This window comes from Coregonus clupeaformis, unplaced genomic scaffold (genome assembly GCF_020615455.1).
Source record: "Coregonus clupeaformis isolate EN_2021a unplaced genomic scaffold, ASM2061545v1 scaf1548, whole genome shotgun sequence".
NCBI classification, from domain to species: domain Eukaryota; kingdom Metazoa; phylum Chordata; class Actinopteri; order Salmoniformes; family Salmonidae; genus Coregonus; species Coregonus clupeaformis.
Window position 1 is genome coordinate 52,717 of NW_025535002.1, and position 26,074 is coordinate 78,790.

Here is a 26,074-nt window from a genome sequence, read left to right on the forward strand (position 1 = left end):
GTGTTCCTAGCTCCAACAGTGCAGTAGGATCTATCCGGTCGCTTAGGGACCCCGGCTGCTAGGGGGCCTCCGACTCAACTTACTGTTGAGCGTTAGAATAGTAGAACAGACAAGGTGTAAGTTCGAATTTGGTTGTGCATCAGCGGTTTTTCTCTTGTTTTGTCAGTCATTAGTCTCAGCGGGGTCGTCAACAACCGGATGTTCCGGTTTTCAGGGGAAATGGAAGAGAGTGACTAACAAAATCAATGGGGGCCCACTTGAGGGCAGGGCCCCTGGGCACGTGCCCTGCGTGCCCGGTCGGTATTCGGCCATGATTACTACAATGTTTTTGGACGTTAAAAAGGCATGACTCCATCTTAACTCCTCCTCCACATTTACTGAATTGGTTGAACAGTGCAGAAGAGAACCTCTCCCGACAGTTTTTACAATTCTCGTCAAGATCAGAATGTGGGGGATCTAGTTTCAGGCATTTATTTTACGCCTGCTACGTTAGGTTAGTCCGTCACTGACAGTCACTCAACTAGCCATGTCAGCTAAGAATTTTTAGATTGGTAAATTAGTCTAGCCAGTTAGTCTAGCCAGTTATCTAAACTTTTAGTAATCATGGCCGAATACTGACCGGGCATGTAGGACACGTGCCCAGGGGCCCTGACCTCCAGGGGGCCCACATTGATTTTGTTAGTCACTCTCACTCAGATATCATTAACATGGCATACATAAGTCATGGCAAAATGTGTAGAACTGCATGAAATTTGTAAAAATACTAATATAAATCTCTCCGCCCCATGGCAAAATGTGTTTCATTGCAGGAAATTAACTTTAAAACTAAATGTTTTCTCTCCGCAGTCAAGAGGGTAGCCACAACATTGTTTTGCCCAAAAGGCTAGAGCCGGCCCTGGTCAGGGAAATACTAACCCAAAAAGTTATAAAACATTTTCACATTTATGAATTAAATGTGTTTGATTGATTGCTTATGAATGATTGATTTACCATTGTTTTTTAATAGCCTATACAAACAATTCATGGAGAACTAATGTGGGAATTAATTCATAGGTAAACAAACACATTCATAATGTAGGCTACAATGTTTTTTACATTTTGGAGAGGAGAAACACTTTTTTAAAAGAATTGTCTCAAATCCAATACTGTCTCATCCCACGCTTCTTCCTGAGTGAAGTTGTTCTGTCCTCTACCCCAGATTGACAACATCCCTATTGTTTCCTATTGGATGACTAATAGCCCTTCTGCAACCATCACGCTACAGGGAGTTTTCAAGTCCTTCTTGAGTCTGTCTAACTCCCCCACTCATTTTCTTTAAATCTGCACCCCCTTTCTTTCTGTTCCAGCTTCTTACTTCCTGCACTCCCCATCTCTCTTTACTTCTACTTTTGTTTTCTCTATCTCTCACTCTCTCTCTCTCTCTCTCGCTCTCGCTCTCGCTCTCTCTCTCTCTCTCTCTCTCTCTCTCTCTCTCTCTCTCTCTCTCTCTCTCTCTCTCTCGCTCTCTCGCTCTCTCGCTCTCCCTCTCTCCTCAGTCTCAATTTGTCCATCACAGTGTTGCTGTGACATTGGTTCCTTCACAGGTCTCCCTCAGTGCTTCTGTTTGGGCAGATGTATTATTTGTCACAAGAAGTCCCTCCCCCTTCTAATCCTCTGTCTTATATCCTCGGTCTGGAAAGCCCTGGAACTGATGCTGTTCTCCTTCTCGTCCAAACCTCCTCCTCCCCTTCACTCTTCAGTCCCAACGAGCTAGCCCGATTAAACCCCCAACCTCCTTCCCAGCTCCTGCACACTGCACTGTCACCATGACGACCACAAACAAGAGAAAGGATATAGGGCCATGTCTTACTGTAACTATCTCTTCAACAGATGTCAGGGTGATGCATTTGATTTTACATGTTGAATGCCTATGGAATTGATCAATTGGGTGAGATGTAGGAATTTGTATTTAATGTTAAACTAATACATAAAGAGTAAAACATGTTTTATTTCCAGGGTTAATTAGGCTACTATATGATCTAAATTATTCAGATAGACGCAGGACAATAATGTATTTTCTCGAATACCAAATCACAAAAGAATAAATCATATGAGACTTTTTACAATCCGAGACTGTGTTGGACAATTTCCAAACATAACCTCACCTCTCTAAGCCAGTGGTTCTCAAACATCTGCTCGGTGACCTCCTGACGTTTCACAATTTTGTTGCAGCTCTGAACTAGCTCACCTGATTCACCTATTCAAGGGCTTAATGTTTGTTGACAAGTTTAATCAGGTATGCTAGCTCTAGAATAGATGAAATACATGGAACGGCTGAGGGTCCCCGAGGAGAGGTTTGAGAGCCACTGCTCTAAGCCCTCACTATCAGAGTTAGGGGCGATTTCATTTCAGACACCCGTACAGCATGTCTCAATATCCTCCTATTGTCCCAGACGGCTGGTCATGCGTCATCTCCACACTGTGTGGACTCAGTAAACGGGTAAAGCCAGCTACTGGATGTTCCTGATTGGGAAGACATGGGATTGTTGGGATTGTTCTGGAGGGAAGAAGGGAAATGCTTGGGAACTCCACTTCCCAGCGTGAGAGGAGACAGAGAGGATAATGGCTCCCCGGGGACCAGCCAATGACATCACTGAGAGCAAAATATGCAGAGGTCACAGAGTTACTATTGGCCACTGCTAAATCTGACTGACACCGGGCAGCAATAACCCTTGACTTCAGATCTGCTCTGCACACGCTAATAATAGATGAATAAATGTCAAGAAAATATGTCTGAACTTCAAAAAGGTTTCACTTGGCAACATGGTCTCATACAAATATGTAAAAATATGGATATTTAACCATTGTAATTATGTCACTTTCAGCTTCACTGGTGACATACTATGGTTAATACAGTATGACAACATTCTGACAAATTTCTAATGACAATCTGTACATTCTTTCCAAATGTTTTGGAGTCATCAATCTAATGATTGCTGATAAGGGATGGGTAAAAAAAAACGTTGATACTTTCCCATCTGGTAAATTGTACAAGTATATGATAATTACCATACATAAAACTATAATGATGATTGTGATTACCATCTTTGATTGCTATTAGTATCGTATTCCTCTCCAGATGCTTGTGTAATGGAAGTGAGATCAGCATAACCCCATCGGCTCCAGAGGTCAAGTATGCGTTAGCATTACTCATAGCTATAGGTCAGTTGGGATCACTTGGAGCATGACTGTAGCTATATTTCTCCCCCCTCTCACACCTTCCCCCCTTTCAACACTTACCAGCAGAGGTCAGCGTTCACATAGCATAGCATACCTCCCCACCATGAGAGAGTTGAGAGTCCTCGGCCATGGTGTTGTTTAAACCACTTGGAAACACCTTCACCGATCACCATCAATTCAATAGATGTTGATAGTTGCATTGGACCAGCCACTGACAGGGCGGTATAGTATGGAAATGCACTGAGAGCAGATCAATGGTGGAGACTGGAGAGCTACAATAATGTGCTAGGTCTTGCTAATGAAGTTCTACAAACACTTTGACACGTTGAGTGTTAGTCAGAGCTTTGAGTCAGTTACTAGCGGGAGAATCTAGCACCCTGGGAATAGGCCAGAAACTCCAGGAACCTAAAGAGAGAAGGAAGCCGTTAAATCATAAAACGTTGACTTCACTCTTCTGAATTTTTTTATTTATTGGAACAGCATGTGTACTGGACGTTCAGAGGGATGCTGAAGTGATTCAATTGGCCCAATGCTGCTTCCAAGCTGCTGGAGTGAATGAGATTTGTGGGCGTCAGGAACAAATTGCATTGTGAAACAGGCCAAGGGTGAGGCAATCACAAAAACACTAAGGGCTAATGGCACTGAAGGCATCATTCACAGATTGGAGTCTGGACCAACTCAATGCCTCCTGGCACCCATTCACATCTGAAGTATGAAGCCTTCCAGGGCTAACTAAGTGTGGGTGGCAACATGGTGGAGGGCATTTACAAATGTAGCTAGGAGGAAAGAGGCATAGCGCTGTAATAATGCGTACGGAACCCGCCAACCTGGGACTTTGGGTTTTGGTGGTTGTACCAGGTCCAGATCTAAATGGAGTTTTAGTGGGTGACCCTGAGCTGTTTGATGTGTGGTCTGCCTGGTGCTAGGCCCTGCTCAGTATCACACACGTCTGCAGCCGTGCAGCCAGTCAGGCTCTGTCGCCCTGCTCTGAGAACCTAGCAGGACCCTCACGCTATCCACAGCTCCATGCACCACCATAGATGGTGATGTCACCCCTGCTGTCTATAATTGTTAAATCGATAGAAAATGGCCACCTCACTATTACTGCCTTCATTTCTCTGTAGTAAAGGGATATAGGCATGAATCAGAAATTGTATGTTAGCTGGATTTAGATTTCCATGCATTTTAGATGTTAATTATAGCCTCTGAAAAGCTATATGAATTAAACTATAACCAGGATCTCTAGCAGATAGAGAGGTAAGCTACAATACATTTGTATAAAAACAAAAACAATTAGAAGATTTGTTGGATTTATTAAGCAATCATTATCTTGGTGGCTGGTTTAAAAAATCCTAGTCATCATAGTTTTCATTCAGTTTCTAACAGGACACACGTCTATTGAATTCCTAACAAGATATGAGATCAAATGTATTTACACAATGTGATCAAAAGTAATAAAAAAAAGCTATGTTACATTACATTTTATCCAGAGCGACCTTCAATCAGTATATTTAGCAGTTCATATTTACAGTATAAGGATAGATATTACCTTTACAATGCAAGGTCATTCAGTAATAAACATTAGCTTTCTTGTACAGTACTTGTCGATAGTTGCTCAAAAGAGAAAAAGTGCAACCAACATCCCACAAAATGAAACAAGACCAGTGCAATCCTACTCAACATAACAACGTACACTGAGTGTACAAAACATTAGGAACACCTGCTCTTTCCACGACATAGACTGACCAGATGAATCCAGGTGAAAGCTATGATCCCTTATTCATGTCACTTGTTAAATCCACTTCAATCAGTGTAGATGAAGGGGAGGAGACAGTTTAAAGAAGGATTTTTAAGCCTTGAGGCAATTGAGACATGGATTGTGTATGTGTGTCATTTAGAGGGTGAATGAGCAAGACAAAATATTTAAGTGCCTTTGAACGGGGTATGGTACTAGGTGCAAGGCGCACCGGTTTGTGTTAAGAACTGCAACGCTGCTGGGTTTTTCACGCTCAACAGTTTCCCTTGTGTATCAAGAATGGTCCACCACCCAAAGGACATCCAGCCAACTTGACACAACTGTGGGACGCATTGGAGTCAACATGGGCCAGCATCCCTTTCGACACCTTGAAGAGTCCATGCCCCAACGAATTGAGGCTGTTCTGAGGCTGTAATGTTTTCTACACTCAGTGTAAGTTTAAAAATAACAGCAGCTGAAAAATACAGTATAAATGAGTTCATAAATAAGATTACGATGTAAAAAAAAAAGTTTAACTCAATTTTTACAAGGCATAGATGACAAGATACGTTTTGGATAAGTAATTGGTTTGAAATAATCTATCTGAGACCTCTTTTTTCTTTTAAAGATCTACCCTCAAATGCTGAGCGTAAAGAGACAACAGTTAGTGCCTCATAGCACCATATATCAAGTACATCGTTTTCACGTCTGCATGTATTTTATTGACAACTGTCATAAATCTAAAGCTGAAATTCAAAGTAAAACAAGCAGCGAGGAACATTTCCCTGCCACAGTCACCGGGACTGTCCACACACAATAATTTCAACAGGACTAGCCTTTAAATGCCAATGGATTTTTTTACAGTTGAGAAATGCATGCATTTCATTTGTATTTTCAATTATCTTGTCTTTGGGTTTTAGAAAAGTTCTGTATAGAGCATATGTATAGTATAGCTAAATTATGTTCAAGTAAATATTTTACTTCCAGTTGTTTTGTGAAGTAGGATATTAAAAAGCTTGGTGTATAAACACTAGACTAGAGACCATGTGAAAAATAAGATGCATAATTTGGATTTAAATTATATTAAGTTTGATTCAGTCAATTTTACACACCAAATATTGTTATCTGTTATTGCTGTCGAATAATTTATTAAATTAAGTCATTAACAACCTCATGAATATTCAATTAGCCTATGGACGTTAAAGAAACATCATAATTATATCCATATAATAATTATGGTTGAGTATAAATTGCAGTCCCTCCTAATTAGCATATTAGTTCTTAACTATGGATCTTATGACAAATCAGGTTTGAAAAATCATAATAAATGTTTTTCACATTAAAACGTATCCAACTTGCCACGAATGAGAAAACAACTATCAGTATAAATTTCTCTCCCTATATTTATACTAATGTATTCAGTTGGGATGTATTGGAATACTGTTTGTTGTATTAACAAACATAAAAATGTGAGCCTGCATGTGCTTAATGCTTAATATTCCAAGGTTTAAACCAGATTACATACGTGTACATGTATGCATCCTGATTGAAAGTCTTTATACTGTGTTATCAATAAACCCTTTGTCTTTCAAAAGAAAACAGGCACTTTTGACAATGATCATGGACACTTCTTAAAGGGCATAATATATTATATATTTTGTGGCAATATACTTCAAGACTTTCTGACTAAAACACAACATTAAAACTCAGCTAAGTAAGAGGCAGTATATCAAGTAAAAAGTGAATGTAGTCTCACTTGAGAAGAAAGAGCTCATGGTGATAGCCAGGCCTCAGTTACACATTCCATTTTTTAATGTTAAGCACCAAATGCATAATTCTTCTTTAATCAAATACATTTCATTTGAAATATTCAGTTAGTATGGTCAGTTATACCCAAACACTAAAATGCCACATCAATTTATATGTAAGTAAAACCGAAACCAAAAAAACTTTTTGTTTTTGTACACTTCTTCTAGGGGACTTTGGGGACCCATCAGATCTACACTCAAACCAAGGTCTTAATTAAATGTTTCTGCTAAAGATAAGATAGAATAGTACTTTATGAATCCCCAATGGGGGACATTTGATTGCACCAATACATACAACACCAATAACTACACAATAAATACACACAGACTGAAAGCACTATACTATCATTTCGTAGTGTTTCTTTGTTTGTTACACATCATCCTCTATGTATATAACCACATTGTTCTGATGTACTGGGCCTCTCACATCCTTCCCTCCTCTCTGCCTCTGACTGACAGGTTGGGTGTGTAGCAGCAGGACTCTCCCTAATGTCTACAGCACCGTACCATCCTGGCCTCGCTCTATCTGCCCGTCACAGCTAAAGCCTCATCAAACACGCTCCAAATCGGAGCCATTCCCCCGGCTTAATCTCTAGCATCACTGATCTGGGACTCCTAGTCACAGCAGAAAATCTGGGGATTGCCCATCGCCCCTCCACCATTCCCACCAGTGGGGGGTTTTGACTCATATCACGGCGGCTCGAGCAACACACCACACGAGGGGCAACAAGAGTAGGATTCACTAAGACACTCTCGCCACAGGGTACTAATGCTGCGAACAGAATGTCCTGAGAGTGAAACCATATGTGTATTAATACCAGAAGAAGAGCTGAATAAACATCTAGCTTTCCTATCCTGCTAATATCCTTAATTTGAAAGGTAAACAGTAGAAGGTTCAAGCTCACCTAAGGAGTTTGTAGACACGGTGCTGCTCCCTTCGAAGGGCACAGTAGGAATGAGGAGAGCGATAGCGCCCAAGTTACAGCCTGCCTCCCCTCTATCTGCTAAAGTAATTTTCTCTCAAAGTGGAATTAATTTCCTTTCTCAGGCAGGCCTGCATTCATGTGGCACAGCCGGCTGTAGTAGCATAGTCTCTGAAGCCCTGCTGTGTGTAGTACTGACCATGATGCCTAAGCAATAAGCATTAGCCGTACATCAGGTGAACACATGCAGCTATTGGAATGTCTTGATTAATCGATTGTTTTATTTAGCTAACTTAATAGTCTAATGCCATTGGGTCTGTTAATGTGTAATTTGTAATTTCATGAGCCACTTATCATTTCTAATTCTAGCTGTGAGATTTGAATGTATTGATTTGAATTTTGAATATAACAGGTATAATGTTTTGTGTGTATGCAAACAGTTATTTGTTTAAAATGTTGCAAAAAATTCAGAAGTTTAACAGCAATTTGTTTTCCATATCAAAATGAGACTTAAATCTAAATGTAGGCCTATTTGTGTGTTGTCACCCCTTCCTGCTAATACATTTAAATCATCAATGATTGGATTCAGATTTCATCCTATACAATTGAATCTATTACATTTAAACTCAGTTTTTCACAATTCCTGACATTTAATCCTAGTAAAAATTCCCTGTCTTAGGTCAGTTAGGATCACCATCTTATTTTAAGAATGTGAAATATCAGAATAATAGTAGAGAGAATGATTTATTTCAGCTTTTATTTCTTTCATCACGTTCCCAGTGGGTCAGAAGTTTACATACACTCAAATAGTATTTGGTAGCATTGCCTTTAAATTGTTTAAATTGGGTCAAACGTTTCGGGTAGCCTTCCACAAGCTTCCCACAATACGTTGGGTGAATTTTGGCCCTTCCTCCTGACAGAGCTGGTGTAACTGAGTCAGGTTTGTAGGCCTCCTTGCTCGCACACGCTTTTTCAGTTCTGCCCACACATTTTCTATAGGATTGAGGTCAGGGCTTTGTGATGGCCACTCCAATACCTTGACTTTGTTGTCCTTAAGCCATTTTGCCACAACTTTGGAAGTATGCTTGGGGTCATTGTCCATTTGGAAGACCCATTTGCGACCAAGCTTTAACTTCCTAACTGACGTCTTGAGATGTTGCTTCAATATATCCACATAATTTTCCTTCCTCATGATGCCATCTATTTTGTGAAGTGCACCAGTCCCTCCATCAGCAAAGCACCCCACAGCATGATGCTGCCACCCCAGTGCTTCACGGTTGGGATGGTGTTCTTCGGATTGCAAGCAACCACCTTTTTCCTTCAAACATAACGATGGTCATTATGGCCAAACAGTTCTATTTTTGTTTCATCAGACCAGAGGACATTTCTCCAAAAAGTACGATCTTTGTCCCCATGTGCAGTTGTAAACCGTAGTCTGGCTTTTTTATGGCGATTCAGATTTCATCCTATACAATTGAATCTATTACATTTAAACTCAGTTTTTCACAATTCCTGACATTTAATCCTAGTAAAAATTCCCTGTCTTAGGTCAGTTAGGATCACCATCTTATTTTAAGAATGTGAAATATCAGAATAATAGTAGAGAGAATGATTTATTTCAGCTTTTATTTCTTTCATCACGTTCCCAGTGGGTCAGAAGTTTACATACACTCAAATAGTATTTGGTAGCATTGCCTTTAAATTGTTTAAATTGGGTCAAACGTTTGGGTAGCCTTCCACAAGCTTCCCACAATACGTTGGGTGAATTTTGGCCCTTCCTCCTGACAGAGCTGGTGTAACTGAGTCAGGTTTGTAGGCCTCCTTGCTCGCACACGCTTTTTCAGTTCTGCCCACACATTTTCTATAGGATTGAGGTCAGGGCTTTGTGATGGCCACTCCAATACCTTGACTTTGTTGTCCTTAAGCCATTTTGCCACAACTTTGGAAGTATGCTTGGGGTCATTGTCCATTTGGAAGACCCATTTGCGACCAAGCTTTAACTTCCTAACTGACGTCTTGAGATGTTGCTTCAATATATCCACATAATTTTCCTTCCTCATGATGCCATCTATTTTGTGAAGTGCACCAGTCCCTCCATCAGCAAAGCACCCCACAGCATGATGCTGCCACCCCAGTGCTTCACGGTTGGGATGGTGTTCTTCGGATTGCAAGCAACCACCTTTTTCCTTCAAACATAACGATGGTCATTATGGCCAAACAGTTCTATTTTTGTTTCATCAGACCAGAGGACATTTCTCCAAAAAGTACGATCTTTGTCCCCATGTGCAGTTGTAAACCGTAGTCTGGCTTTTTTATGGCGGTTTTGGAGCAGTGGCTTCATCCTTGCTGAGCGGCCTTTTAGGTTATGTCGATGTAGGACTTGTTTTACTGTGGATATAGATAATTTTGTACCTGTTTCCTCCAGCATCTTCACAAGGTCCTTTGCTGTTGTTCTGGGATTGATTTGCACTTTTCGCACAAAGTCTATAGGAGACAGAACGCGTCTCCTTCATGAGTGGTATGACGGCTGCGTGGTCCCATGGTGTTTATACTTGCGTACTATTGTTTGTACACATGAACGTGGTACCTTCAGGCGTTTGGAAATTGCGCCCAAGGATGAACAGATTTCTTTTGATTTTCCCATGATGTCAAGCAAAGAGGCACTGAGTTTGAAGGTAGGCCTTGAAATACATCCACAGGTACACCTCCAATTGACTCAGATGATGTCAATTAGCCTATCAGAAGCTTCTAAAGCCATGACATCATTTTCTGGAATTTTCCAAGCTGTTTAAAGGCACAGTCAACTTAGTTTATGTTACCTTCTGACCCACTGAAATTGTGATACAGTGAATTATAAGTGAAATAATCTGTCTGTAAACAAAAAAATTTTAAATTACTTGTGTCAGGCACAAAGTAGATGTCCTAACCAACTTGCCAAAACTCTAGTTTGTTAACAAGAAATTTGTGGAGTGGTTGAAAAACGAGTTTTAATGACTCCAACCTAAGTGTATGTAAACTTCCGACTTCAACTGTATATGTTAGATACAACCAACTATTGTAGATCTAAACAAGTTACGTGTATCTGATGATGACAAACTTAATACTTGTAATACTTTTCATTCTGTCTCACTGAATTAGGAAATAAGAAAAGAGAAATACCTTCTCCTCTGGGTATTTTCATGCTATATAAACTCCTACTGGTTATATTATACTCTATAGTTCATAGTAGTATCATCATCCCCTCTGTAAAGATAATATAGGAAATGTGTATTTTGCTATTATAGAAAAGCTAATGTTTTTTAATATATATATATATATACTGTGGTAAAACGTTTTTTTGGGTGTATACCAAATAGTATGAGATGGCTTTGCAAAGGAAGCAAAGCAACAAGTGCTGCAACATAAGTAACTGACCAATGATATCAACAAAGGTAAGAAAATACATAATGAGACATCCCTTGACACCAACCCCTATCTCATGTCTGTTCACATTTCAGACCCCATCTCTTATGGTAAGGAGGTGCAAATGGTACAACCCTAATACATAACACCATCAACGTCTGAAACATCATGGACTATTTTCTTAGAAGAAAAAGGGCCACCAGAAGTCAGATAGCCAGAGTCGAAAAATAAATTGCCTTCTTTCCTGAGGCACCAGCCATTTTAATAGTGCAGATTTATTGTGCCGTGCTTTTTGGAGGGTGATCATATGCATGTGGTCAGTAGTACGCAGTCTGTGACCCAGCCTCCCTCTCACGTTACAGCCTATTTATAACGTTCCCTCTGCCGGCTCCCCTCGTACTGCAGTTCCTTGGAACCACCTTTCCCTCCACTCTACTCCACGGGTCTCCAGTCTCCTCTGTCTCCTGTCATCTGAGAATCTCTCCGGCAGCTTATCTAGGGTTCACTGTTTATCCTGCGCAGCCTGGCAACTGTCCGCATGCCCAGGATTATTACTGGAGCCCCCTTTCAACACAACCACGGACACAGACACAACTTTTTTTGATCGAACTCTTATCAAGGAGACACATTTGGGGTAAGCTAAGAAAAGAGCACAAGTAGTGGATTTTGGATATTCTGCCTTCTGTTTGATCTATTTTTGAAAACTTAGTTGGGTTACTTTTTTGTTACCTTTAATTTTTTGTCCCCCTCCCCCTCCCCTCCTTATCTTTCTGGAGGGCCGTGTGTTTGCATGCGATGGATCACACACTCTTTGACTGCCTCCGCAGCCGCCATGGCACTGTGCAGGCCCTGCACCCTGCCTTCACCCAGTCTCCGTTGACTCTCCACGGACGCTCGGACCACGTCTCCTACCCTGACCTGGCCTCTTCCACCGCCACCTCCTCCCCTTCGGCCTGCATCATCTCCGGCTATCCCGGTGACGAGGGCCTGTTCGGCGGGCAGCACCACCATCACCGCGGGCATCACCCGGCACAGCAGCAGCAGCATCACCCGCCTCAGCATCAGGCCGTCTGGCATATTCCACAGATGCCCTCTCCTGGCAGTGCCAGCTCCCGCCACAACCTCTGCCTCCCCCACCCCCACTCCCACTCGGCCCAGGACAGTGCCCTCGCACCCCCAGACCTAGGCACCCCTGGCATGAACAGTCTGTGTGCCAGCACCCCCACGGAGGCCAACTGTGTGCCTGCAGACTTTGGAAGACAGACACTGTCACCTGCTGAGGCAGAGAAGAGAAATAGCAAAAGGAAAAGTGACAGCTCAGGTAAGACCGGAGGAAAGATCAACTTTTGGGTTGACATTTTTCTTTATTTTTATCTTCCTTCTTCTTTGGGCTGCATGTAAAAATTGGTTGAGCATAATGTTGCACAACGTAAGTTGAAACTAAAGCTACACGTCTTTATCTTATTAAGAAATTGTCATACAGTTGAAATATGAAAAATGATTTAATACACTTGCAGCGCATTTATTCAAGATGGGTATAACTTAACTGTACCTTAATGTTAAGAGATGAAGAGTTTGATTTTGGTGTGGTTTCAAGAACGCCATAACCACTCAGACTTCTAAGGCTTTCCGTGGAGACAGAGTGGTGGAGTTTTATGCTTCAATGACAGAAAATGTGGGATAATATTGTCTGAAAAGTGGTTTGTAGGTGTTGGCTGACACGAACAGAGGCAATTACAGTATTTTGACTGAAGGGGAGAGCAAAGGCCAGACGATAACTCTGTATGGGCATTAGACTTCGGGCACGTTTTGGTCTTTTAGGGGGCAGAAAATGAGGCTCACTGTAAATAATTAATGTCATGGATTATAAAAGACTACACCAGTGCTTTGAATGACACTAAACACCTGAGAAGATTTAGGCTTTTCTTACTGTGGATTGCACTTAGTTCCAGGATTATTGTTGATGTAGTAATTTCAATAAATTGCACTGACTAAAAGCTTAATTCAAAAAAGAGACTAGGAAATTGAATCAATAACTAATATTAAACTAAAAAAGTCAGTTACAGTAGCATTATGTAAAACAGCTGATATACAGTTTAATAGATTTGTTGCAATTTTTAATAGTCTTTAAATATAACATTTAATGAAAAAAAAAACGTAACTTTGAAACATCCAGAGAAACATACTCTCTATTTCCTACCAGTTTGTTCAAAGGTCCTAAAGAAATGTATGAACTGTTCCACCAACCTTTTGAATTTTTTTTACTGCTAATGTTTTTGTGCTTCACTACTAAACATTTACTACACACATTTTCTGTTATAAAATTAAGATAATTTTTTCAATCACTATTGAGCAGTTATTAATATGCAACATAAAAAAGGTTTTGCCAGCATTACAAGAACACACGTGTCTAATTATATGGTCTAATTGAAAACATGCATTTTGCTTGCTAAGGTTCGGAATAATGATTGACTTATCTCAAGTAGATACTGTACAGGTGTGACTTGTGACCTTGGATTTCATAATCATTGAGATTTTCTACGTTTGTGAAAAGGACCATGAACTTTATAAACAGCAAGTGTAGAAATATCGACAAAATATAAGCAATACAAATATGGTAATTTATTATGTTAAGTTAACTGGAACATACATTTCTACATTATTACATAGCCTGGCGGTGTCTTTATAACTCGGAATATACCAATATCTCTTTAATATATCAACATTTTACTATTCAACCTTTCTAATCAATATTAATCACTTTGTAAGTGTTAAAGTGTTTTTTAAAGGGAAGATTTTGTTGTCAACATGATATTAGCAGAGACTGATCAGTTTTCCATGGAAAGTATATCTGCCGTCATCTCGGGTCACTGGAATGTCATCCTGCAGCACAGGGCCTAGACCTATGTCTGTTTAATCACCCTCAGTGTGGGTCACCTGGTTGTGGCTCTGGTTGGGCCTCCCGAGTGGTGCAGTGGTCTAGAGATCCTGGTTCGAATCCATGCTCTGTCGTAGCTGGCCGCGACCGGGAGACCCATAGGGCGGCGCACAATTGGCCCAGCGTCGTCCAGGGTAAGGGAGGGAATGGCCGGCAGGGATGTAGCTCAGTTGGTAGAGCATGGTGTTTGCAACGCCAGGGTTGTGGGTTCGATTCCCACGGGGGGCCAGTATGAAAAAAAATTAAAATAATGTATGCACTCACTAACTGTAAGTCGCTCTGGATAAGACCGTCTGCTAAATGACTAAAATGTAAAATGTATATGTACACACCACTTGAACACTTGATTGATATTTCCCTATGTGATTAGTGCCCTGTTTCGCCTGACTCACACATGGATCCCTTCTGACACGACTCATTCAAACAGATGATTAAGCATTTTCACAAAACCACAGGGACTTAAACTACTTAAGTGTACAATTAAATGTGTATTCTTTCTGTTTGAAATGAATGGACAGCATAGAGACAGAGGGCATTTAAAATAGTTTTTTTAATAATTGTACAGAGGCTTACAACAATCCTATTTTTACCAAAATATGGACTCATGGTATTTGGATGTAGAGGAATATCAAAAAGATGCACAGAAATGATTAACACACCTGACTTATAGAATTGTTCAGGTGTTGGGAATGTTTTTTTGTGTTATTATGTACAAGTAGCAGCAACACACTGAATTGCCAGAAAAACGACATAAAGTTACTAAGCTAAGAGAGTGCAACTTTGAAGGCAGTCACTAATATTTATAATACTGCTCTTGTTTTGCCATACTAACCTCTCCTATATTCACAGATTTAGAATTCCATCCTCTATTTCATGTTCTCCTTGGTCAAATCATTTGGAAACTAACACTTGGCCCTCAAGCCCCATTTCAATTCCCTAGTTCCAATGGTTATTGCAGCCTCATTACGTGGGCCTTACATTCTCTTCACGCTAACACCAATCATGCTGATTATTGAGCGTAGTTAGCTTATTCAATCAGCTGTCCAAATAGCACTGTGTTGCCAATTCGATGAGATAGCCCTGATTTGGTTTCACCATCTGGATTGAAACCTGAGTAAAATCCGCCTGTGAAACTTTACATTGGATATGAAAACAATAATAAAACACTTGAACCCAGGTTTCCATGCAAAACACTCTCCTGGTCAAGAAATACAAATAATTGTGATTTTTTTCCTAAAGGTGGACTGCAGGGTATACACTGTCACGTGACGAGTGGTCCAGCTGATATTTGGGTGTCTGGTTTCTTTGAAACCTGCTAATTTGAAGGGTTCCATCTGGAGGGAATATGGCCGTGCCCTTTGGTATAACCTGGGATGGCCGCTCTGGGTAAACTGGAGCTCTGAGGGAGCTAGAGGTTAACCTGGCAGATTTTTAAGTTTGGTAAAACTTTAGCCTGCAGGTACAGTGCTTTATTTTTACATTTTGCAGACGCTCTTATCCAGAGCGACTTACAGTTAGTGAATACATATTTTTTTTATACTGGCCCCCCGTGGGAATCGAACCCACAACCCTGGCGTTGCAAACGCCATGCTCTATCAACTGAGCTACATCCCTGCCGGCCATTCCCTCCCCTACCCTGGACGACACTGGGCCAATTGCGCGCCGCCCATGAGTCTCCCGGTCGCGGCGACAGAGCCTGGATTCGAACCAGGATCTCTAGTGGCACAGTTAGCACTGCGATGCAGTGCCTTAGACCACTGCGCCACTCAGGAGTTACATGATGTTATGCACCTGTACATAATGTCTTACAATAAGGCTTATAATGTTATGTATCACTATGTATCAACATTTTTACTGACTCAAAAATGGCTGTTTTTTTGTGAGGATCATTATATGATTATACGACATTGTTAGAGGGTCATCATACATGCTTATTCCAAGTCTCCTACTGTGTATTATAACTGAATTAAAATGCATTACACATGTAGGCTTTAAGTAAAGTGTAACCAAAACTTCTTGGGAGAGTTTTAATAGATTTTCAACATTAAGTAATAGTAATTGCTTGAATCCTATTTTGTTATTGTGGAGAGTATTTTTGAGTGCTGATGTAGCAAGTGATGCTCAGGGACTAACTCAGGCATGGCTTTGCAATTCTGGGTATTGACGCTGAGGTTATTTTGGTAGATCTAGCATTACAATATTCTATGTCACAATGAAATTGTGTCTGCCGTAGATAAAATGCCTCAATAAAATCTACAAAATGATTGGCCAATGAACTAAAAAACACTTAACACTTCAAATGTAACACTGAAAGGAGTGAAAAGTATAATAATTTCATTTTGCAGTATCTCCGTCAGAAACGTTGGCAGGGACACTAACACCATTTTTTAAAGGGTTCCCTGATCTGGCTTCAGACCATTTGGGAGCCATATAACTCCCCAGTGTCTGGGCTCTGTATTTTCCTCCCATTATTCCCCTTTTTGTGGAGAGATGAAAGTTACTGCAAGGACCTAACTGTGGTGTGGTGGATGTGTTGTAAAAACCTTGGGACTCTTTTTAAATCGTCTTTGTGCTGGTCTCCAGCAGCTGGCCATGTTATTCTTTATTCTTACACAATATCTGTGTTTACCAGAGAGTAAATACATTTAAGAGGTATGTTTGAATGAGGCCTGCTCTCTGGCACACAGACAGTTGGCCTACCCTGGTGAAATTACAGACATGTTGAGATGGAAGGATAACAGCTATAGGACATTTGCTATTCACCATACAATGATGCTCAGAATTTCAGCTACTTTACCACAGTGTAAGGAAAGTCTTATAATTTATGTGGGAATACCTAGCTGATATATTTGCAGTGTATTCCTGTATTGGATGCCAGTTACACACTATGACATACATTTTCATTTGCTTTCCTTTTCTCCACAATATCAATGATGAATGCCTTTTTGCAAACAAAAGTTGTATAATTTTCCATTATTCTATATTTTCTATGACACAAAAAGATATGGGCAATGTGTTTGTTTGAAAATAATATTTTTTAAAGAGACACTTTTTCAGTAAGAACTTCAAGAAGTTTCTCGGAGTGTCTCCTGTGACGTGGCAGAGTGAGTGACTCCCATGGCTGGTGGTGTATCTGCCTGGCCCTGGCCTGTAAACTCCCAGCCTATTTACAGTTTGGCGTTGGGAGCGCCTGTTGGATTAACACACAGTGCAGAACAGAACCGCAGATGAATTAGCATGCAATCGCTGTTGCCTTGAAGTTCAATGTGCAACTGAAGCATATCCAAAAGGCCTAACCACAAAGTCTGGTCACAATAGGAACGTTTGGGAACCAAATTAACAATACATGTTTCTTCTGAGAAACAGTGAAAAACTAAAAGTAACAATATCTTCTCCTGAGGTTGAAACAGAATGGGAATGACAAGTAGATGTTTTATCCACATTGGTTGTAGAAATAAATCATTTAAGTCTCAATAAAACAATTTCCTCACTCCAGTGAATCAATAGGTGGTAGACTTGCATATATTTTCAAAAAAAGGGATCTTCACTGCTTCATGCTGGTTAACTGGGGAATCGTAACAGTTTGTCCTCGTGTGTGATGTCGTAATCATAATCATAGGTCAAAACCAGACTGACATATGTGTTACTCTCTCTGTAGTCCATCTCATAGTCTAGCCATTCTCAGTGAGTCAGTTAAAAAGTTTGACAATATTGTTCAAAATAAAACAACACCAATCTAAACGAGAGATTGGAAAAAAAAACTCCTTTGCAAATTGTTGTGAGTTGGCAGCTTGTTAGTCATAAGGAGGAGACACTTATAAAATTGACGTAAATAAACTGAGGAAACATATTTTTTACACATCCTGCAGAGCTGTTTCGTTCCATATTAAAACTACGAGGGTAGCAGCCGATTCCATTAACAGTAAGACAAATGAACTCCACATTGGAAAGAGTAGGAGCCAGCCCATTGTGTGTGTGAGAGAGCACAGCTGCCAGAAACAGGCACATGTGTAGACGCTCCTGGGTCCTCCCAGCCACTTACAGTGTGCATAAACAATGCCGCTACAATAAAAGGTGATTGGCATCTCCCATTGTTTCCCATACCTGACTCCTTCCCTCCTCTGCCTGTATTTATGTCTCTGGCTTGCACCTGCCATATAACACTCATTTTATCATTATTTTCTTTGAGTATAAATCTCCAAGACTGGAAAGAAAAAATGTGTGCGGTGTTTGATTTCAGAGTCCCAAGACGGGAATTACAAGTCAGATGTGAGCAGCAAACCCAGGAAGGAGCGGACGGCGTTCACCAAGGAGCAGATCCGTGAGCTGGAGGCCGAGTTCGCCCATCACAACTATCTGACGAGACTGAGGCGCTACGAGATAGCAGTCAACCTCGATCTCACCGAGAGACAAGTATGTAATGTCACCACTCTAACCTCATTCTCCCACTTATCCCTTTGGGTTCAGACATATTGTCCCCGTAACACATTTATGCCGGGTGGTGGGAAAAGACTGCCTCAGTTAGACCATGCAGAGGTTTTCGGAGCTACGGTGTTTTCCTAACTTTAGAACTTCTGGTTTGTGTGCTGTTGTGCTCCAGCTGTGACTGTGAAGAGGGACTATCATATTCCAGATATTTGTGTCTATTCTTTCAGTCAGCCTACAGTCAAGTAATGGAGACAGGCACAAAGGCAGGAGGTGCTGTCTAGCAAGTCACTTCCTGTTTCCCCCAGCTAGTCCTGTTTCCCCCAGCTAGGACAAATTAGTATCAGAGCGTAGGCAGAGGGGCCGCTGTAAACACAGTCACATGAAATAAATAATAGAGGACAAATTGCGGGGAAGGAAACATCGAACAGTGTTCTGTAACACCTATTTGGGGTGTCAGAGAGAAGCTATATTTCACATGTGGCATTCATCTGACCGTAGGTAGTTTGTTATATACAGTACAGTAGGGATTAAATGGATAGAACAGATTAGTTCCTGACAGTATATGTTTCTTATGTAACATCGGAGACTCAAAACCTGAATTTCATTTTGTATTAAGACAGATATCAGGACATTACATTCTACCACAAAGTACTTTCCTCCTGTATAACCATTTGGTCCTCCTGTATAACCATTTGGGTGTGAGGCCTTACACTGTACATATATAAAAACATTTAATTTTTTCGATTTTCGAAAAAAGCGCTTCAATGTAAGATTTCTAAAAGTCATTTAAAATGCCCAAACATAACCATAAACTAAGATAAAAAATATTATGCCTACCATCTAAACATTAATGTAACAATAAATAATGGCCACACTTTACATTACATCACCCTTACCACAGTGAATACCACTGGGTTAATCCATTAAGTATTTATGTAATTACCCCATTACAGCCTAGTAATTATGTACAGTTATGGAGTACTTATATTGCGCTTAGAACATCCAATATTTTTCTTATGTCAAATTCAAATTCATAACCATCTCTTAGAGAACATGAACCTACCTGTTATTCCAGAGAGTCAACATGATCCCTTAAGCATTACATGACTCAGACAGGCCTGTGTCATACCTTCAGTAACATGGAAACTCATATCTAGTAACAAATATGACTGCAAAACAGCCCATACAAACCAGTTATAATAATAACATTATAAGTAATTGAGTCATTAGCCCACTGAAGATAGCATTAGTAGAAATAACATGTACTATACAGTAGCGTGTGACAGCAAACTCAGTGACATGCACCTTACCTTACTGCACTCAATACCAGGAGAGAAAAGTGCAAGATTGCAGATGTATTTTAAGGTCGATCCACTTACAGTAATGACAGTAGGAAATCTGGGTGGCCGGGGTTGGAACTCTACCCGTCAACCTGATAGGGATTTTATAACTATGAAACTCAATGGACTGGACTCATTGACACATTGACAAATGGGAAATTGGTTGCTGAACTAAAAATACCTTTGAGTGATATATCACAAACATGTATATTAGGTAACATAGCAACAACATAGCAACAAAATTCATCCATCCCCATAGGCCCTTTTCACGATGACGTCATCTAACTTCCGCCTTTCCGCGTAGCAGGTTAACTTCACTTCCGTTCGCCCGTAACCTGAGACTTCTCAACTGTTGACCACTAACTAGCAAGCTAGCTACTTGAAGAAATTCCAAAAGGTACGTTTAAGTTAAATTAGTAAAGTTAATAGTAATAATGTTTACGTATATGCAATGGTTTGTAACTTGCTAACGTTATTGTTAATTCATAATTGTTCACTGCCTTAGTTACTTAAAAGTGGGATAACGTTAGCTAACAACAACTTAGTACCAGATACCGATAACGTTAAAAGGTAGCGTTACATTGCTGCCTGGCTGTAATGTAACAAGTTTACTTAGCTAGCTATCTAACCCTTTGTTAGGCAGTTAGTTTATTCATAAAATTATTCTGCCTTATGTTTTATAACTTAAGAAGACATCCATGTAGATGTTATAATAGAAATGATCAAGCTTCTGTCGCATTGAGTGGATAATCTCCTCATCCCTAAAGATTCTCTCAACTGTGAAGTCAGTGCGGGTATCTGTAATGAAGTCACACCACTGAAGTCCGCTTAAGGCGAGTTGGCCTTGAACCTGATAGTAGTATTTGTGGCTCTTCTTAAGGCAGGCCTGGCCTTTAACTGTGATCAGGTGTTTAACTTGGGTAACATTTTCAACATCGCAACTCTTAACCTCAGCAAGACCAAATGGTGGTGCTTCTGTTGGGCAGAAGACTTTAGCATCCGGGCTGGCTGCAAGGTGAGGTGAATCAGGGTGGATGATGACCCCGCATTGTTTCAGAGAGACATCACAAAAATCAGAATATTGCCTCAGTATCTCAGGTTCCAGATCCAACCCTCTTCTCATAGCAGCTGTCTGAGGAGTTCCTCTCAGAATGCGGGTTGCCAAAGCCTTGGCAGACAACTCCCCCACGAACATGGCATATTTCACGGAATCTGCTGGCTGTCAGTCGGGGTTTGCGTACCTGGCTCCACAGCTGGCATTCTGACTGCATTCTTGTTTCTGCTTCAATAGCAGCAGACATCTCCTCTGACACAATCAGGCTGTCCAAATGACATTGTTGTATGTAGTTGGGCTCAAAATCAATGGGAAATTTAAAGTTGTAACCTTCAATAGGCAACTGAGGAAACTCACTGGCACCAGGGTGTTTAATAATATCTCTACTTAATTCTAGAGGGCACTGGTAAGAAAGCACAGACCCAAATGGCACAGGGCCAAATTTAGAGTCCACCAAATTAAGGCCCTCAAGCCCGTGCAGCAATTTGCAAATCCCTGGTTGTGGACGGATGTCTTTCAGTTTCTCAGCACTGGCCATGACGTGAGGATCCGGAATAGGCCCTGGCATGAAAGTGAGATATGTCAAGTTTAGATTTCATTAAATGCCACCTTATCTTTTTCACTAAAAAAGACAACCACACTCATCCAGTCTCGTACATGCTTCTAATACAAATAAAAAAATATCAACTGAAAGTCTATATAAAAAGTAACAAATAATAATCACTTTTATGTTTGTATTATTTTAGAAATGCACTAAAGTCTTTGTGCTCTAGTACAGGCGGGGGCTCATTCAGACTCACCATCATAGGCTCGGTACAGTGTGCACTTCACACCAGCTCTGACACTTGTTTTTTTCTTAGCCGCTGGTTTACACACCGCCATATCATTGGTGGCCTCTGGTACAATTCCCTGTGATATAATAATGATGAACAATACATTGTCAAAAGTCAATACAAACTGCAAAGTTCTGCATCAGTGTAACAAATAATGTCTGACCTGTGTCCTAGGCCGGTGCCAGGTCTGCAGTGCGCTGGTGCATGACAGAGGCAATGGCACTGTCTTAAAGCCCATGGTAACATAGTGAGCACTTTGAAAAAGAAGTGCTACTATGTGATTACATAGTGCTTTCCCAGCAGAGCAGGAACATGACATGTGATTGAGTACCACAGGAACCTCTGCAGAGTCTAGTGTAACCTGTTCATAGAGACATAACAATTAGTGCTGTACTTACAAAACATTTTTTCTGCGTTTCATTATAAACTACTGTACACAATTTTCAAAACCCAATTTCTTTTTTTAATTAAGAAAAATTGGCTGTTCTGAAACCTTTGACAAGTAGTGCCAACACTTATCGAAAATTTGAACATTTTGAGTTATCACAGAATCTTTCCCAGTCTTTATTGCCGTCAACAACCCACATCGGTTTGTAAGAATTTCGTTGTGTATTAAGTTTAATGATACAAAATCAGAGCTCAGACTGAGAAACAAACTGATCCACAGTGGAACTTTGTGGAATCATTCTTATTAAATCTGCAACCGCAGCAAAACACAACAAAAAGAAAACTTATCTATCTTAACCTATCTTATCATAATGTTAGAGAACTGTTTATCTGAGAAACCTGAAGCCGATGAGCCTCCTCATTTTTCTTCATGGACCTGTAACATCGCCCTCTCACTGTCACCTCACCGTTAACTACACTTGAGACTGTTTCAATACAGTGATTGGGAGAAAGGGCGCAGCATTAGCCATTAATACATTACTGACTCTTATCTTACGGTCGATACAAACAGCAGTAATATTAAAAAGAGGCTGCAAAACAGAAACTCGTCAGCTCATAACCTTCGCTAGCATAGGGCTAATTTAAGCTAAATAAAGATAAACACGTACCTTCATAATCAAACAGGTAACCTTCAACGAAGAACTTGTAGCCTTTATCAAGCTTCGATCTTGAAGTAAGGGACCACTTGTCAGCAAGTCGTTCTACGTCGTTAAGTCGTATTGGTGGCAGATGTGAAAGGGACTGGGTGAACTCCATAATGATGTGCTACTAGCTAAGCGTTCCTAAGCGACACCGGATGTAAACATAACCTGCATCGCGGCAGAACGGAAGTTGTCTGACGTCACGTGAAAAGGGCCTATTGAGCTATAGGTTGTATTCAGGTGGCAAAGGCTTTTAAGGCGTGTTTGTGCAGGTGTGCCACAGTTCACACGTGCTCTTCTGACGTGCTATCATATGGACAAAAAAAAAATCCATAACCACCACTGATGTGATCGTCAGCATGGCATGTATTGTTGAAGGTTTAAGACAAACGTTGTGTGTAAAATCAAGTGACTTCCTTCCCATGTGACCCAGCTAGGCCCCACAGCATGACACTCCCCAAAATAAACCAACCAAACACAAGGAGAGAAAGAGAGACTCATCCAGAACCCAGTCAGTGTTGACTCTCACGGCTACTCGGACCCGATCCTCTGCGTAAACCATTTTAAGCAACAGCCTAATCATCATTCTGGGAGACGTAAATACTGGAGGAGTTGTCGAGTCAGGGAAATGAGGAAGCAGCAGATGCCAGGGAATGTGACAGTACATCAGCACATAATCACAGCTACAGTATAGAAATAGCTGCCAAACCTTTACAGCAGTGCCTGTATCAGGTACCAGGCTTACCATTTGACCAATATCCAGGTCTTTTAATAGGACTACTCAGTATTCTTAACAGTATCCAGCTATGCAAAATGTACAACTCCCTTCAACGGCCATTTTGCTGTTCTTTTCCGAATAACTCAACTTGTCTTTTGTGGTTGTTCCACAGGTAAAGGTGTGGTTCCAGAACAGGAGGATGAAGTGGAAACGAGTGAAAGGAGGTCAACAGGGGGCTGTAGCGAGGGAAAAAGAACTGGTGAACGTGAAAAAGGGGACATTGCTGCCGTCCGAATTCTCCGGCATAGCGGCTCTTCATCACTCCACAGACTCCCTGGCCAATGAGGACAGTCACGACAGCGACCAGAGTTCCGAGCACGCTCACTTATGATGCACAGCAGCAGGCCACGCCTCCTCAAAGTGTGCTCAGCGTCACATCTCAGGAACGTCCTTAAAAGGACATGTTATCTGGTTGTCGTTAGCAGAGTTCAACGATGCTAAATAAATGTGTACAAATGTACAAAGAAATGACGTGTGTTACTTGATCTAAGAAGATACATGTTAAGGACATTGGTTAAACCAAAACTAAGATCACCAATAAGTTTAAAGAACTGCGAACCCAACGCGGGAATATGAGATATTGCAAAAGGTCAATGCACATTAAGGTACGTTACGAATGTGCCTCCACTCAACGCTCTGTTCTTGGAAGCAGAAAATATTCTTAGAATATTAGGACAAATTCAGATTCAGAATTGGCCGAATTGTTATGAACATTCCATGTTGTGTGTCTTGCATTGAAAAAGGGGCAAGTTTATGCTTTTGATTTGCACTGTTGAACACTTGCCTCAATTGGTTTCTACTGTATGTCATATAAATTGCGATGTAATCAAATTATTGATTAAATCAAGTGTGCAGGAGAATCAAATTTGCTCAGCTAATATACAGTATACTCTGAACTTAATTATCTGTATTTTTCTTACCTTTGCTCTAGCAATAATTTCTTACACACACTATACCACTCACACAGTAATAAACATTTCTGACTTTTCTTAGCGGCCATTTTCTTCTGCCTGAATGATTTTTGTAAACAAAACTGACATGAATATCTCATGAACAGAGGTTCTACTGAAATGCTTCTCAGATCAAATAAATTAAACCAGAGGTAAATGGAATTCATGTTGGGTTGAATAACTTCACGATGCCTCCCATCCACATGAATCCAGGGTAATGTATGACTATGCTGTGAACTGAGCTGCCATGAATTAAACATTAGCCAACATGTAGAGAGCTGTTGATGGGGTGCATGCCTAATTCACCTTTTCCTCAGGGCAGGGTCAGGACTCAGGACTTCTGCCAAAGCCCCACTGGAGAACCTGCGAAAGGATCATATTATATTACAAAATCATTGAATAATTTCAAGACTTGATCTCCTCTTTCACCACAATGTGAGTGTGCATTCTAATTTGGAGCTAGAACAGTATTTAGTGCAAGCTAGCAATAAAGTGTAGTTTTGACCAAAAGCTAAATGAAACACTTGTGTGTGGTAAACATGATGAAACAGTATGAATTCATTATAATCATACTGTACCTATTAAAGGCCCAGTGCAGTCAAAATTCTGTTTTAGTGTGTTATGTATCATATTGTACAACAGCTGATGAAACTAACACTGTAAAAGTGTGAAGAAATTTGATCAGTGTCATTTCCTGATAGTTGCTGGTTGAAAATACAATCTACACAGGACCTTGTAATCATCAGGTTTGCAAGGGCGGGAGTTTCCGCTTGCCTGGTGACATCACCAGGCAGTACATTGGTTAATAGACCAATAGCAAAGAGCTTTCCAAACCTTTCCCAATAACAGCTATTTTTCAGTTTTCCCCTCCCCACTCAGACCACTCCCAGACAGTCCTAGCCAAATTCTTGCTTGAGAAATCTACTTAATTGTTACCCAGAAATGATTTGATATTGAGATAAAAACGGCTGCATTGGACCTTTAAATTAAATGCACAATCACCCATGCAAGTATTTTTTTTTACAATTTAAGATTTCTAAAACTGATAACTGCTCCCAGTTTGTAAACCAAATGTCACCAATCTCTCCACCATCTCCTTTCTGCGCAGTTTATTATTTAATGCTCTCTGCCTTCTTTTCATGTCAGGTGATGCAACATTCTCCTTTTCGAAATAGCCTCTCCTCTCCAGCAAGAAAAAAGATAACTTTGAAAGTTGACATATTTAACATCAATTAATAGGCTAATTACATTTCATGAGAAATAATAGGGCTTCACTATTTGATACCTAACAATTATCCATGACCTGCAAATCAAGGGAACTTAAGAGTAAAGACAGACCACAGACAGAATTGTCTGACAGCTTGCCATTCAGGCTAAAAATACGAAATGTCATAGCTGGTTTGTTCATAATATACATGAAAGATCACCGGACTTATTTGTTGTTATCGTTTCACTTCTGTAATTTATACTATGGTAAGATTTAATGGCAGCTAAAGGCATTGTCAGGCCTGAGACAAACAATCAACCCCGCACCTGACCTATGATCCACTTACTGTATCCCGCCTCCGGAGAGTGCCA

General features: G+C 40.6%; 1 protein-coding gene across 1 annotated transcript; it reads left to right on the forward strand.

Moving 5' to 3' along the window:
* The first annotated feature begins 11,444 nt into the window (after window positions 1-11,444).
* LOC121553661 (homeobox protein MOX-2-like) lies at window positions 11,445-25,082 on the forward strand. Its single transcript, XM_045218405.1, has 4 exons — window positions 11,445-11,721; window positions 11,864-12,408; window positions 18,266-18,438; window positions 23,659-25,082. The coding sequence occupies exons 2-4, from the start codon at window positions 11,883-11,885 to the stop codon at window positions 23,875-23,877; spliced, it is 918 nt and encodes a 305-aa protein (XP_045074340.1). The 5' UTR covers window positions 11,445-11,721; window positions 11,864-11,882; the 3' UTR covers window positions 23,878-25,082.
* Window positions 25,083-26,074: the final 992 nt, after the last annotated feature.

What these genes read in the sequence shown, in the direction of transcription:
- LOC121553661 (XM_045218405.1), top strand. Translation starts at nt 11,883, where the DNA reads ATGGATCACACACTCTTTGACTGCCTCCGCAGCCGCCATGGCACTGTG. An exon ending in AAGGAAAAGTGACAGCTCAG is followed by an intron (nt 12,409 to 18,265) that starts GTAAGACCGGAG and finishes GTTTGATTTCAG; the next exon opens with AGTCCCAAGACGGGAATTAC. An exon ending in TCGATCTCACCGAGAGACAA is followed by an intron (nt 18,439 to 23,658) that starts GTATGTAATGTC and finishes GTTGTTCCACAG; the next exon opens with GTAAAGGTGTGGTTCCAGAA.